The sequence below is a fragment of the Ascaphus truei genome, chromosome 14 (genome assembly GCF_040206685.1).
Source record: "Ascaphus truei isolate aAscTru1 chromosome 14, aAscTru1.hap1, whole genome shotgun sequence".
In the NCBI taxonomy this organism is placed as follows: domain Eukaryota; kingdom Metazoa; phylum Chordata; class Amphibia; order Anura; family Ascaphidae; genus Ascaphus; species Ascaphus truei.
In genome coordinates, this window is record NC_134496.1 from 16,397,291 (window position 1) to 16,412,121 (window position 14,831).

The 14,831-nt window shown below is 58.1% G+C and overlaps 1 protein-coding gene across 1 annotated transcript in view; it reads right to left on the reverse strand.

Moving 5' to 3' along the window:
• DPP3 (dipeptidyl peptidase 3) overlaps positions 1-14,831 on the reverse strand; it is a 28,679-nt gene that overhangs the window by 9,312 nt on the left and 4,536 nt on the right. Inside the window, 8 exon segments of the mRNA XM_075569387.1 lie at positions 3,457-3,755; positions 3,758-3,832; positions 5,163-5,198; positions 5,201-5,255; positions 6,739-6,813; positions 8,306-8,443; positions 8,654-8,743; positions 10,071-10,348. Of these exon segments, the coding sequence (XP_075425502.1) occupies positions 3,457-3,755; positions 3,758-3,832; positions 5,163-5,198; positions 5,201-5,255; positions 6,739-6,813; positions 8,306-8,443; positions 8,654-8,743; positions 10,071-10,348 (1,046 nt within the window).

Genomic DNA, 14,831 nt, shown 5'->3' on the forward strand with positions numbered 1-14,831 from the left:
AGAGGGCGCGGAGCGTGGAGAGAGGGCGCGGAGCGAGGGCGCGGAGCGTGGAGAGGAGCGTGGAGAGAGGGCGCGGAGCGTGGAGAGGGGGCGCTGAGCGTGGAGAGAGGGCGCGGAACGTGGAGAGAGGGCGCGGAGCGTGGAGAGAGGGCGCGGAGGGTGGAGAGAGGGCGCGGAGCGTGGAGAGAGGGCGCGGAGCGTGGAGAGAGGGCGCGGCGCGTGGACGCGGCGCGAGGAGAGAGGGCGCGGCGCGTGGAGAGAGGGCGCGGAGCGTGGAGCGAGGGCGCGGCGCGTGGAGCGAGGGCGCGGAGCGTGGAGAGAGGGCGCGGAGCGTGGAGAGAGGGCGCGGCGCGTGGAGCGAGGGCGCGGAGCGTGGAGAGAGGGCGCGGAGCGTGGAGAGAGGGCGCGGCGCGTGGAGCGAGGGCGCGGAGCGTGGAGAGAGGGCGCGGCGCGTGGAGCGAGGGCGCGGAGCGTGGAGAGAGGGCGCGGCGCGTGGAGAGAGGGCGCGGAGCGTGGAGAGAGGGCGCGGCGCGTGGAGCGAGGGCGCGGAGCGTGGAGAGAGGGCGCGGCGCGTGGAGCGAGGGCGCGGAGCGTGGAGAGAGGGCGCGGCGCGTGGAGCGAGGGCGCGGAGCGCGGAGAGAGGGGGCAGAGCGCGGAGAGAGGGCGCGGAGCGTGGAGAGAGGGGGCGGAGCGTGGAGAGAGGGCGCGGAACGTGGAGAGAGGGCGCGGAGCGTGGAGAGAGGGCGCGGAGCGTGGAGAGGGCGCGGCGCGTGGACGCGGCGCGAGGAGAGAGGGTGCGGCGGCGTGGAGAGAGGGCGCGGAGCGTGGAGAGAGGGCGCGGCGCGTGGAGCGAGGGGCGCGGAGCGTGGAGAGAGGGCGCGGCGCGTGGAGCGAGGGCGCGGAGCGTGGAGAGAGGGCGCGGCGCGTGGAGAGAGGGCGCGGCGCGTGGAGAGAGGGCGCGGCGCGAGGAGAGAGGGCGCGGCGCGTGGAGAGAGGGCGCGGCGCGTGGAGCGAGGGCGCGGAGCGTGGAGAGAGGGCGCGGCGCGTGGAGCGAGGGCGCGGAGCGTGGAGAGAGGGCGCGGCGCGTGGAGCGAGGGCGCGGGAGCGCGGAGAGAGGGGGCAGAGCGCGGAGAGAGGGCGCGGAGCGCGGAGAGAGGGCGCGGCGCGTGGAGCGAGGGCGCGGAGAGAGGGGGCAGAGCGCGGAGAGAGGGCGCGGAGCGTGGAGAGAGGGGGCGGAGCGTGGAGAGAGGGGGCGGAGCGTGGAGAGAGGGTAGCGGAGCGAGGGCGCGGAGCGTGGAGAGGAGCGTGGAGAGAGGGCGCGGAGCGTGGAGAGGGGGCGCTGAGCGTGGAGAGAGGGCGCGGAGCGTGGAGAGAGGGCGCGGAGCGTGGAGAGAGGGCGCGGCGCGTGGACGCGGCGCGAGGAGAGAGGGTGCGGCGCGTGGAGAGAGGGCGCGGAGCGTGGAGAGAGGGCGCGGCGCGTGGAGCGAGGGCGCGGAGCGTGGAGAGAGGGCGCGGAGCGTGGAGAGAGGGCGCGGCGCGTGGAGCGAGGGCGCGGAGAGAGGGGGCAGAGGCGCGGAGAGAGGGCGCGGAGCGTGGAGAGAGGGGGCGGAGCGTGGAGAGAGGGGGCGGAGCGTGGAGAGAGGGGGCGGAGCGTGGAGAGAGGGTAGCGGAGCGAGGGCGCGGAGCGTGGAGAGGAGCGTGGAGAGAGGGCGCGGAGCGTGGAGAGGGGGCGCTGAGCGTGGAGAGAGGGCGCGGAGCGTGGAGAGAGGGCGCGGAGCGTGGAGAGAGGGCGCGGCGCGTGGACGCGGCGCGAGGAGAGAGGGTGCGGCGCGTGGAGAGAGGGCGCGGAGCGTGGAGAGAGGGCGCGGCGCGTGGAGCGAGGGCGCGGAGCGTGGAGAGAGGGCGCGGAGCGTGGAGAGAGGGCGCGGCGCGTGGAGAGAGGGCGCGGCGCGTGGACGCGGCGCGAGGAGAGAGGGCGCGGCGCGTGGAGAGAGGGCGCGGAGCGTGGAGAGAGGGCGCGGAGCGTGGAGCGAGGGCGCGGAGCGCGGAGAGAGGGGGCAGAGCGCGGAGAGAGGGCGCGGAGCGCGGAGAGAGGGCGCGGAGCGCGGAGAGAGGGCGCGGCGCGTGGAGCGAGGGCGCGGAGAGAGGGCGCGGAGCGTGGAGAGAGGGGGCGGAGCGTGGAGAGAGGGGGCGGAGCGTGGAGAGAGGGCGCGGAGCGCGGGCGCGGAGAGAGGGCGCGGAGCGTGGAGAGAGGGCGCGGAGCGAGGGCACGGAGCGAGGGCGCGGAGCGTGGAGAGGAGCGTGGAGAGGGGGCGCGGAGCGTGGAGAGAGGGCGCGGAGCGTGGAGAGAGGGCGCGGAGCGTGGAGAGAGGGCGCGGCGCGTGGAGAGAGGGCGCGGAGCGTGGAGAGAGGGCGCGGCGCGTGGAGCGAGGGCGCGGAGCGTGGAGAGAGGGCGCGGCGCGTGGAGCGAGGGCGCGGAGCGCGGAGAGAGGGGGCAGAGCGCGGAGAGAGGGCGCGGAGCGTGGAGAGAGGGCGCGGAGCGCGGGCGCGGAGAGAGGGCGCGGAGCGTGGAGAGAGGGCGCGGAGCGTGGAGAGAGGGCGCGGAGCGTGGAGAGAGGGCGCGGAGCGTGGAGAGAGGGCGCGGAGCGTGGAGAGAGGGCGCGGAGCGTGGAGAGAGGGCGCGGAGCGTGGAGAGAGGGCGCGGAGCGTGGAGAGAGGGCGCGGAGCGTGGAGAGAGGGCGCGGAGCGTGGAGAGAGGGCGCGGAGCGTGGAGAGAGGGCGCGGAGCGTGGAGAGAGGGCGCGGAGCGTGGAGAGAGGGCGCGGAGCGTGGAGAGAGGGCGCGGAGCGTGGAGAGAGGGCGCGGAGCGTGGAGAGAGGGCGCGGAGGGTGGAGAGAGGGCGCGGCGCGTGGAGCGAGGGCGCGGAGCGCGGAGAGAGGGGGCAGAGCGCGGAGAGAGGGCGCGGCGCGTGGAGCGAGGGCGCGGAGCGCGGAGAGAGGGGGCAGAGCGCGGAGAGAGGCGCAGAGCGTGGAGAGAGGGCGCGGAGCGCGGGCGCGGAGAGAGGGCGCGGAGAGAGGGCGCGGAGCGAGGGCACGGAGCGAGGGCGCGGAGCGTGGAGAGGGGGCGCGGAGCGTGGAGAGAGGGCGCGGAGCGTGGAGCGAGGGCGCGGAGCGCGGAGAGAGGGCGCGGAGCGTGGAGAGAGGGCGCGGAGCGTGGAGAGAGGGCGCGGAGCGTGGAGAGAGGGCGCGGAGCGTGGAGAGAGGGCGCGGCGCGTGGAGCGAGGGCGCGGAGCGCGGAGAGAGGGGGCAGAGCGCGGAGAGAGGGCGCGGAGCGTGGAGAGAGGGCGCGGAGCGCGGGCGCGGAGAGAGGGCGCGGAGAGAGGGCGCGGAGCGAGGGCACGGAGCGAGGGCGCGGAGCGTGGAGAGGGGGCGCGGAGCGTGGAGAGAGGGCGCGGAGCGTGGAGAGAGGGCGCGGAGCGTGGAGAGAGGGCGCGGAGCGTGGAGAGAGGGCGCGGAGCGTGGAGAGAGGGCGCGGAGCGTGGAGAGAGGGCGCGGAGGGTGGAGAGAGGGCGCGGAGCGTGGAGAGAGGACGCGGAGCGTGGAGAGAGGGCGCGGAGGGTGGAGAGAGGGCGCGGAGCGTGGGAGAGAGGGCGCGGAGCGTGGAGAGAGGGCGCGGCGCGTGGACGCGGCGCAGAGCTAACCGTGGCTTTCTCCAGGTTCTCCCGCACTCGCCGCAGTATCGGGGAGTAATCTCCCGCGACACCTGAATCTCATGACCCTCAAACTCGAAGACGCCCAGAATCCCGGACAGATCAGAGTGCTCCCCCGCAATACCTGAGAGGGGGGGGGGGGGTGAAGGAGAGGGAAAGATAGGAGGGGAGGGAAAGAGAGAGGAGGGGGGGGAAGGGAAAGAGAGAGGAGGGGGAGGGAAAGCGAGAGGAGGGGGGAAGGGAAAGATACAGGAGGGGGGGGAAGAGGCAGGAGGAGGGAGGGAGAAGAGAGAGGAGGGGGGAGGGAAAGAGAGAAGGGGGGAAGGGAAAGAGAGAAGGGGGGAGGGAAAGAGAGAGAAGGGGGGAGGGAAAGAGAGAGAAGGGGGGGAGGGAAAGAGAGAGAAGGGGGGAGGGAAAGAGAGAGAAGGGGGGAGGGAAAGAGAGGAGGGGGAGGGAAAGAGAGGGGAGGGGGGGAGGGAAAGAGAGAGGAGGGGGGAGGGAAAGAGAGAGGAGGGGGGAGGGAAAGAGGAGGGGGAAAGGGAAAGAGAGAGGGGGGAGGGAAAGAGAGAGGAGGGGGGAAGGAAAGAGAGAGAAGGGGGGAAGGAAAGAGAGAGAAGGGGGGAAGGAAAGAGAGAGGAGGGGGGAAGGAAAGAGAGGAGGGGGGAAGGAAAGAGAGAGGAGGGGGGGAGGGAAAGAGGGAGGGGGGGAGGGAAGAGGGAGGGGGGAGGGAAAGAGAGGAGGGGGTAGGAAAGAGGAGGGGGGTAGGGAAAGAGAGGAGGGGGGTAGGGAAAGAGGAGGGGGGGAGGGAAAGAGAGGAGAGGGGGAGGGAAAGAGAGGAGGGGGGAGGGAAAGAGAGGAGGGGGGAGGGAAAGAGGGAGGGGGAGGGAAAGAGGGAGGGGGAGGGAAAGAGGAGGGGGGGAGGGAAAGAGGGAGGGGGGGAGGGAAAGAGGGAGGGGGGAGGGAAAGAGAGGAGGGGGAGAGGAAAGAGAGGAGGGGGAGAGGGAAAGAGAGGAGGGGAGGAGGGAAAGAGAGGAGGGGAGGAGGGAAAGGGGGGAGGGAAAGATAGGAGGGGGCGAGGGAAAGAGAGGTGGGGGGGAGGGAAAGAGAGGTGGGGGGGGGAAAGAGAGGAGGGGGGAGGGAAAGGGAGGAGGGGGGGGAGGGAAAGAGAGAGGGGGGGGAAAGAGGGAGGGAGGGGGGAAAGAGGGAGGGGGGGGGAAAGAGGGAGGGGGGAAAGAGGGAGGGAGGGAAAGAGGGAGGGAGGGGGGGAAAGAGGGAGGGGGAGAGGGAAAGAGAGAGGGGGAGAGGGAAAGAGGGAGGGGGAGAGGGAGGGGGAGAGGGAAAGAGGGAGGGGGGAGGGAAAGAGGGAGGGGGGGAGAGTGGAGCTCAGCTACCTGTGTATTACCCAGACTCCCGTACAGAAACCCTCTCCTCCCTGTATATAAAAGACTCCTCACCATCGCTGATGATAGATGCCAACCGCACCTCGTACCGCTCTTCCCATCGCCACCCAGCGTCTTAAACAGCCGCGTGTTGTAGGCACTAAGACTCTGTGGGGAGGAAGGGGTTAATGGGGCGACGCTCTGCGGGCCTCCCAGGAGTGGTAATGGGGCGACGCTCTGCAGGTCTCCCGGGAGGGGTTAATGGGCGACGCTCTGCGGGTCTCCCGGGAGGGGTTAATGGGGCGACGCTCTGCGGGTCTCCCGGGAGGGGTTAATGGGGCGACGCTCTGCGGGTCTCCCGGGAGGGGTTAATGGGGCGACGCTCTGCGGGTCTCCCGGGAGGGGTTAATGGGGCGACGCTCTGCGGGTCTCCCAGGAGTTGGTAATGGGGCGACGCTCTGCGGGTCTCCCGGGAGGGTTAATGGGGCGACGCTCTGCGGGTCTCCTGGGAGTTTGTAATGGGGCGACGCTTTGCGGGTCTCCCGGGAGTTGGTAATGGGGCGACATTCTGCGGGTCTCCCGGGAGGGGTTAATGGGGCGACGCTCTGCGGGTCTCCCGGGAGGGGTTAATGGGGCGACGCTCTGCGGGTCTCCCGGGAGGGGTTAATGGGGCGACGCTCTGCGGGTCTCCCGGAGGGGTTAATGGGGCGACGCTCTGCGGGTCTCCCGGGAGGGGTTAATGGGGCGACGCTCTGCGGGTCTCCCGGGAGGGGTTAATGGGGCGACGCTCTGCGGGTCTCCCGGGAGGGGTTAATGGGGCGACGCTCTGCGGGTCTCCCGGGAGGGGTTAATGGGGCGACGCTCTGCGGGTCTCCCGGGAGGGGTTAATGGGGCGACGCTCTGCGGGTCTCCCGGGAGGGGTTAATGGGGCGACGCTCTGCGGGTCTCCCGGGAGGGGTTAATGGGGCGACGCTCTGCGGGTCTCCCGGGAGGGGTTAATGGGGCGACGCTCTGCGGGTCTCCCGGGAGGGGTTAATGGGGCGACGCTCTGCGGGTCTCCCGGGAGGGGTTAATGGGGCGACGCTCTGCGGGTCTCCCGGGAGGGGTTAATGGGGCGACGCTCTGCGGGTCTCCCGGGAGGGGTTAATGGGGCGACGCTCTGCGGGTCTCCCGGGAGGGGTTAATGGGGCGACGCTCTGCGGGTCTCCCGGGAGGGGTTAATGGGGCGACGCTCTGCGGGTCTCCCGGGAGGGGTTAATGGGGCGACGCTCTGCGGGTCTCCCGGGAGGGGTTAATGGGGCGACGCTCTGCGGGTCTCCCGGGAGGGGTTAATGGGGCGACGCTCTGCGGGTCTCCCGGGAAGGGTTAATGGGGCGACGCTCTGCGGGTCTCCCGGGAAGGGGTTAATGGGGCGACGCTCTGCGGGTCTCCCGGGAGGGGTTAATGGGGCGACGCTCTGCGGGTCTCCCGGGAGGGGTTAATGGGGCGACGCTCTGCGGGTCTCCCGGGAGGGGTTAATGGGGCGACGCTCTGCGGGTCTCCCGGGAGGGGTTAATGGGGCGACGCTCTGCGGGTCTCCCGGGAGGGGTTAATGGGGCGACGCTCTGCGGGTCTCCCGGGAGGGGTTAATGGGGCGACGCTCTGCGGGTACCTTTGAAACCAGGAATCTCTGAGCTAGTTCTGCATCCGTCATTGTGCAGTTTCCCGAGAAGTACGTGCTGATCCCCTGAGGAAGAACAGGACACAGCAGTGACACCCTGTGGTCAGTGTGTGTATTACACATGTATATCCCTATGTGTATCATGCAGTGACACCCTGTGGTCAGTGTGTGTATTACACATGTATATCTCTGTGTATCATGCAGTGACACCCTGTGGTCAGTGTGTGTATTACACATGGGTATCCCTATGTGTATCATGCAGTGACACCCTGTGGTCAGTGTGTGTATTGCACATGTGTATCCCTATGTGTATCATGCAGTGACAGTGACACCCTGTGGTCAGTGTGTGTATTGCACATGTGTATCCCTATGTGTATCATGCAGTGACACCCTGTGGTCAGTGTGTGTATTGCACATGTGTATCCCTATGTGTATCATGCAGTGACAGTGACACCCTGTGGTCAGTGTGTGTATTGCACATGTGTATCCCTATGTGTATCATGCAGTGACACCCTGTGGTCAGTGTGTGTATTACACATGTGTATCCCTATGTGTATCATGCAGTGACACCCTGTGGTCAGTGTGTGTATTACACATGTGTATCCCTATGTGTATCATGCAGTGACACCCTGTGGTCAGTGTGTGTATTACACATGTGTATCCCTATGTCTATCATGCAGTGACAGTGACACCCTGTGGTCAGTGTGTGTATTGCACATGTGTATCCCTATGTGTATTATGCAGTGACACCCTGTGGTCAGGGTGTGTATTACACATGTGTATCATGCAGTGATAGTGACACCCTGTAGTCAGTGTGTGTAGTACACATGTGTATCCCTATGTGTATCATGCAGTGACAGTGACACCCTGTGGTCAGTGTGTGTATTGCACATGTGTATCCCTATGTGTATTATGCAGTGACACCCTGTGGTCAGGGTGTGTATTACACATGTGTATCATGCAGTGACAGTGACACCCTGTAGTCAGTGTGTGTAGTACACATGTGTATCCCTATGTGTATCATGCAGTGACACCCTGTGGTCAGTGTGTGTATTACACATGTGTATCCCTATGTGTATCATGCAGTGACACCCTGTGGTCAGTGTGTGTATTAAACATGTGTATCCCTATGTGTATCATGCAGTGACACCCTGTGGTCAGTGTGTGTATTACACATGTATATCCCTATGTGTATCATGTAGTGACAGTGACACCCTGTGGTCAGTGTGTGTATTGCACATGTGTATCCCTATGTGTATCATGCAGTGACACCCTGTGGTCAGGGTGTGTATTACACATGTGTATCACTATGTGTATCATGCAGTGACACCCTGTGGTCAGGGTGTGTATTACACATGTGTATCATGCAGTGACACCCTGTGGTCAGTGTATGTATTACACATGTGTATCCCTATGTGTATCATGCAGTGACACCCTGTGGTCAGTGTGTGTATTACACATGTGTATCACTATGTGTATCATGCAGTGACACCCTGTGGTCAGTGTGTGTATTACACATGTATTTAAAAAAACAAAAAAAAAAAAACAAACAACTCACGTGCTCCCCCAGTCCTAGCTGCTTCTCTCTTGGCTCCAATGAGTATATGAGTTCCCCAATGCTTCCCCACAATGATTCTATGAACTTGGGGTCCTGCGCAAATGCTTCACTCGCCCATAACAGCTTCTTTAACTTCTCCTGTACAAAAAGCACTGTTAAATATTATTAACCTCCCCCACACTCAACATCCTCCCCCCCTCATTCCACCCACACCCCCTTCCCCCCTCACTCCACCCCAAACCCAATCCACCCACACACCCCCCCCCCTCCCACCTGCTCCAGTCTTAAGACTGACCGCCCTTGGGATTGCACACCGCTGCAGCGTCCAGCTCCTTACTGCGGATTTACCTTCGGGATGTTCGGGACAAACTTGGTGTCCCCAAAGGATTTGTAGTTGCCCATATTGGCAAAGAATCCTGCAGCGTAAACAATAAGCGCCTGCAGGACAAGAGAGAGGGAAGGGTTAATAATACAAGGGAATAGGGTCAGTGACATGTTTAGGGAATATAATAAGGTAATAGGGTCAGTGACATGTTTAGGGAATATAATAAGGTAATAGGGTCAGTGACATGCTTAGGGATAATAGAAGGTAATAGGGTCAGTGACATGCTTAGGGATAATAATACAAGGTAATAGGGTCAGTGACATGTTTAGGGATTATAATACAAGGTAATAGGGTCAGTGACATGTTTAGGGATTATAATACAAGGTAATAGGGTCAGTGACATGTTTAGGGATTAGAATAAGGTAATAGGGTCAGTGACATGTTTAGGGATTAGAATACAAGGTAATAGGGTCAGTGACATGTTTAGGGATTAGAATAAGGTAATAGGGTCAGTGACATGTTTAGGGATTATAATACAAGGTAATAGGGTCAGTGACATGTTTAGGGATTATAATAAGGTAATAGGGTCAGTGACATGTTTAGGGATTATAATAAGGTAATAGGGTCAGTGACATGTTTAGGGATTAGAATACAAGGTAATAGGGTCAGTGACATGTTTAGGGATAAGAATAAGGTAATAGGGTCAGTTACATGTTTAGGGATTATAATACAAGGTAATAGGGTCAGTGACATGTTTAGGGATTATAATACAAGGTAATAGGGTCAGTGACATGTTTAGGGATTAGAATAAAGTAATAGGGTCAGTGACATTCTTAGGGAATATAATAAAGTAATAGGGTCAGTGATATGATTAGGGATTAGAATAAGGTAATAGGGTCAGTGACATGTTTAGGGAATAGAATAAGGTAATAGGGTCAGTGACATGTTTAGGGATAAGAATAAGGTAATAGGGTCAGTGACATGTTTAGGGATTATAATACAAGGTATTAGGGTCAGTGACATGTTTAGGGATTATAATACAAGGTAATAGGGTCAGTGACATGTTTAGGGATTAGAATAAGGTAATAGGGTCAGTGACATGTTTAGGGATAAGAATAAGGTAATAGGGTCAGTGACATGTTTAGGGATTATAATACAAGGTATTAGGGTCAGTGACATGTTTAGGGATTATAATACAAGGTAATAGGGTCAGTGACATGTTTAGGGATTATAATAAAGTAATAGGGTCAGTGACATTATTAGGGAATATAATAAGGTAATAGGGTCAGTGATATGATTAGGGATTATAATACAAGGTAATAGGGTCAGTGACATGTTTAGGGATTATAATAAAGTAATAGGGTCAGTAGGATATCTCCCTTGAGTGGGCGCTAGTGAACCTGACAATGAATACACATGACTCCGCAGTGTGTGGGGTACCTTATACTCCTCCTCCGTTAGCCCATGGCACAGCGCGACCCCCCGCAGCTCCTCGGGACCCTGCGTTCGGAAGATACGGTTCAGCAGGACGTAGATAGCTGGAGATTCGGGGGACGTCTGGAACAGGACGATGAGACCCCCGTAAAAAGACGCCCGCGACTGAAAGTGAGTATACAGTTTCTCCTCCGCGGACAGCAGCGAGAACGCCTCCTTGCAGTCAAGCAAGGCCACGGGAAGGTCATTGGGCAGGTAGTACTGAGCTGAGACGGCCATCTTTACTGCGGGGGAACAAAAATATACAATATGAAGATATTAATAAAGATCTATTTAAAAATTACTATTAGAATATACTACACACAAATGTTTAATATACACACACGAAAACTTAACAAGCACTCTTCCAGTTACGTATCCGATCACTATATGGCTAGCGCAGCCACCAAGCAGTAAATATAAAGATAGAGAAATCCTCCAGCAGGCGGGGATGAGACACCCAGCGCTGTGAGGCGGCGTATCACAAGGTGATCTTTATCATCCAAAGTACGGAAGCCGACAGTACCTTCTCTCTGGTGCCTTCCTCAGGGTGTGAAGCTGTGTGTGATGTGCAGAGGTATATATACATTACTCTCACCCGGAAGTGAAAAGTGCCAACCCACTGGACACGCCCACACAGCCGTCAGGGTCACGAAACCACACCCTCAACTACCAGGCAAGCATCAAAACAGCAGCCCACCTCCCCGCGGAATTCTTGTGCTCTATGGGGTCTGCTGAAACCTTATTGGACATCCCCCTTCTACTTGGCCCTATTAGAAATTCCCTTTACTTCCCCCTTATCCGATATAGTTTTGTGTTAGACACCCCATACACTCTCCGCTATGAGAAATCCCATACACTCTCCCCTAAGAGAAATCCCATATACTCTCCCCTATGAGAAATCCCATATACTCTCCCCTATGTGAAATCCCATATAGCCTCCCCTAACTACTTGTCTGATTAGCATACAATGATCAGGATTGGGCTGTCACAGAAACGGGCTCATTTCAACCCAATCCCAAGCGTGAATCAAGAGCTCGAAACATTAACATTTGGGATGACTCCAATTCTGCGAGCCATATATAGACACCACCGCTAAATACCCATCGCCACCCCAAACTCTTCCACGGAAAGTTGAAGGTGTGTGGGGAAAAATATGTGCTGAAACTAAAAACAACAATCTCCACCTTTTGTGACAAGAGGGCGTCCACGCCCGGGATTTCTAATGGAAGATAATAGGGTTGTTGGTTCTTCCGGTTATGGGGTAAGAGGGTGTCTATGGCGTTCCTGGAAGTATTGCAAGAATCAGACGCCCTCATTAGAATAGGGCACACGCCTAATTATCACTCTATAAACAAGTCTTGTGTAAGAGGTTTCCAGTCTCAAGGCAATTGGTGTACGTGGTAATTGTCAGAGACAAAAAAGAGGGGGAGATACAGCTCGTCCTGAATTACCAGCAGGTGCACGAGGAAAAGGGGATTTCAATGCACAGGAAATGATAAGAATAAGATCCCAGATAGCTTTGCACTCGTTGCTATGAGAGTAGAAAGCAGTGGGACTGCTGGTCCCATATCAGAAGTGGCCGTCCCGCTAACAATAACGCAGAGAGGTCCACAATGACTGTGACCGGAGGCCCCAAGTACTGTATCGTGAATGCACAATAAAACCAATTTATTGATAATAAAAATATTAGGGACCGCATATGAACAGTCTGACGCCAATGTGCGCTCATAAGCATGTAAATATAACCAATATAATGGCTGGCAGCTAAGCCCAAAACAGCTATGAGTCGGACCCGTGTATGGAAGTCCGTGGGAACCGGCTAAAACTAGTATCCCTAGATACATACCCCCACAAAACGGGAAAGGGGGAGCAACGCCCGCCACACCCCCACCCCCTCTATATCACTATAAGCAAAAACCCCTTCTGCAACGGATGACGTCAGGACTATAAGCGCGGCCTTAATGGGGCCTTTCTTTGTCTAATTCAGAGGTGACGCAGCACACTTTAAAGGGCGACGCGGTGCACGCACAGTCGGGGGAATTCTTGTACTCTATGGGGTCTGCTGAAACCTTATTAGACATCCCCCTTCTACTTGGCCCAATTAGAAATTTCCTTTACTACCCCCTTATCCTAAATATTTTTGTGTTAGACACCCTATACACTCTCCGCTATGAGAAATCCCATATAGTCTGCCCTACGAGAAATCCCATATAGCCTGCCCTAAGAGAAATCCCATATAGTCCCCCTAACTACTTGATTAGCATACAATGATCAGGATTGGGTTTACACAGAAACTGACTCATTTCAACCCAATCCCAAGTGTGAATCAAAAGCTCGAAACATTAACATTTGGGATGACTCCAATTCTGCGAGCCATATATAGACACAACCGCTAAAAACCCATCGCCGCCCCAAACTCTGCTACGGAAAGTTGAAGGTGTGTGGGGAAAAATATGTGCTGAAACTAAAAACAACAATCTCCACCTTTTCTGATAAGAGGGCGTCCACACCCGGGATTTCTAATGGAAGATAATAGGGTTGTTGGTTCTTCCAGTTATGGGGTAAGAGGGTGTCTATGGCGTTCCTGGAAGTATTGCAAGAATCAGGCGCCCTCATTATAATAGGGTACACTGGAGGAGGTGGTGAGCGCACATATGGAATAGATGTATAAAGATAAATGACACAATGTCAGTCAGGCAATGTTGGATACATAGCACACTGTTCGAGACTGTAACAGCCCCGCAGGGAGCAAAACCTCACTCAGGGATCAGAGGAGGGGTATATAGGTTTATAAACATATACTCACACGGCCATGTGTGAGCCCCTTCCTAGGAAACGGTATCTTTTCAGGGCTCTTCAGTTCCCAGAGTGTTAGCCCCCGCTCACAGAGTGTCAGCCCCCGCTCACAGAGTGTCAGCCCCCGCTCACAGAGTGTCAGCCCCCGCTCACAGATCTGGCTCCTTGTCCCATGTGCCGTCCCAGCGAGGATAATATAGACGCCAAGTTAAAGTAACATACGTTTTATTACATAAAAAAGTAACCATAGACTCGCATAATACATACAACACCGCAGCTCCTGGCAGCCGTCTGGTCTGACGTGGCGTTCTCCTGCTTCTGCGTCCAGTAGCCGGACCGCGACCGGCAGACACGTGGCGGCCAGGGTGGCGTTTAGTGTATAAAGCTCCTGCACACAGCCGATCAGGAATAACGCGTTTCAGGAATGATTCCTTCTTCCGATCCCTCAGGAATCTGTGCCGGAGCTTTATACACTAAAAGCCACCCTGGCCGCCACGTGTCTGCCTGTCGCGGTCCGGCTACTGGACGCAGAAGCAGGAGAACGCCACGTCAGACCAGACGGCTGCCAGGAGCTGCGGTGTTGTATCTATTATGCGAGTCTATGGTTACCTTTTTATGTAATAAAACGTATGTTACTTTAACTTGGCGTCTATATTATCCTCGCTGGGACGGCACATGGGACAAGGAGCCAGATCTGTGAGCGGGGGCTGACACTCTGTGAGCGGGGGCTGACACTCTGTGAGCGGGGGCTGACACTCTGTGAGCGGGGGCTGACACTCTGTGAGCGGGGGCTGACACTCTGTGAGCGGGGGCTGACACTCTGTGAGCGGGGGCTGACACTCTGTGAGCGGGGGCTGACACTCTGTGAGCGGGGGCTGACACTCTGTGAGCGGGGGCTGACACTCTGTGAGCGGGGGCTGACACTCTGTGAGCGGGGGCTGACACTCTGTGAGCGGGGGCTGACACTCTGTGAGCGGGGGCTGACACTCTGTGAGCGGGGGCTGACACTCTGTGAGCGGGGGCTGACACTCTGTGAGCGGGGGCTGACACTCTGTGAGCGGGGGCTGACACTCTGTGAGCGGGGGCTGACACTCTGTGAGCTGAAGATCCCTGAAAAGATACCATTTCCTAGGAAGGGGCTCACACATGGCCGTGTGAGTATATGTTTATAAACCTATATACCCCTCCCCTGATCCCTGAGTGAGGTTTTGCTCCCTGCGGGGCTGTTACAGTCTCGAACAGTGTGCTATGTATCCAACATTGCCTGACTGACATTGTGTCATTTATCTGTATATATCTATTCCATATGTGCGCTCACCACCTCCTCCATTCCAGCAACATTTGAGGATCAATGGATGATCCTCTCCAGGTTGAGCTGCAAAATTCACGAAGAGCCAGTATCACTACTTTCATTTATTTGTATTGTTTTGCTTGTGTAATAAATACTGTGATTGTACTTAATAGTCAGGGCAGGGTAGTTACCCTCATAACTTGTGAAGGGAGCGCTGCAGTATTCGTCATCTTCATAATAGGGCACACGCCTAATTATCACTCTATAAACGAGTCTTGTATAAGAGGTTTCCAGGCTCAAGGCAATTGGTGTGCTTGGTTATTGTCAGAGACAAAAAAGAGGGGGAGATACAGCTCGTCCTGAATTACCAGAAATTGTAGTGACAACTGCGCTCCAGTGCTAGACCATAATGAAATTGGCAAAATGGAATATGGCTGGTGAGAAATAACCGTCTCTGTGGGGCCAAATAATCCCTGAAGTTTGGGGGTAAATGATGAAGCCCCTGTGACTCCTCAAAAGGGATGGTCCCCCTCCAAACAGAATGAAAAATACTCACATACCGCCCTGTTCCAAAGTCCTGTAGGATGTGCAGCCAGGTGATGGCAGTCAGCTGGAGAAGAGAGAACTGGCGCACAATC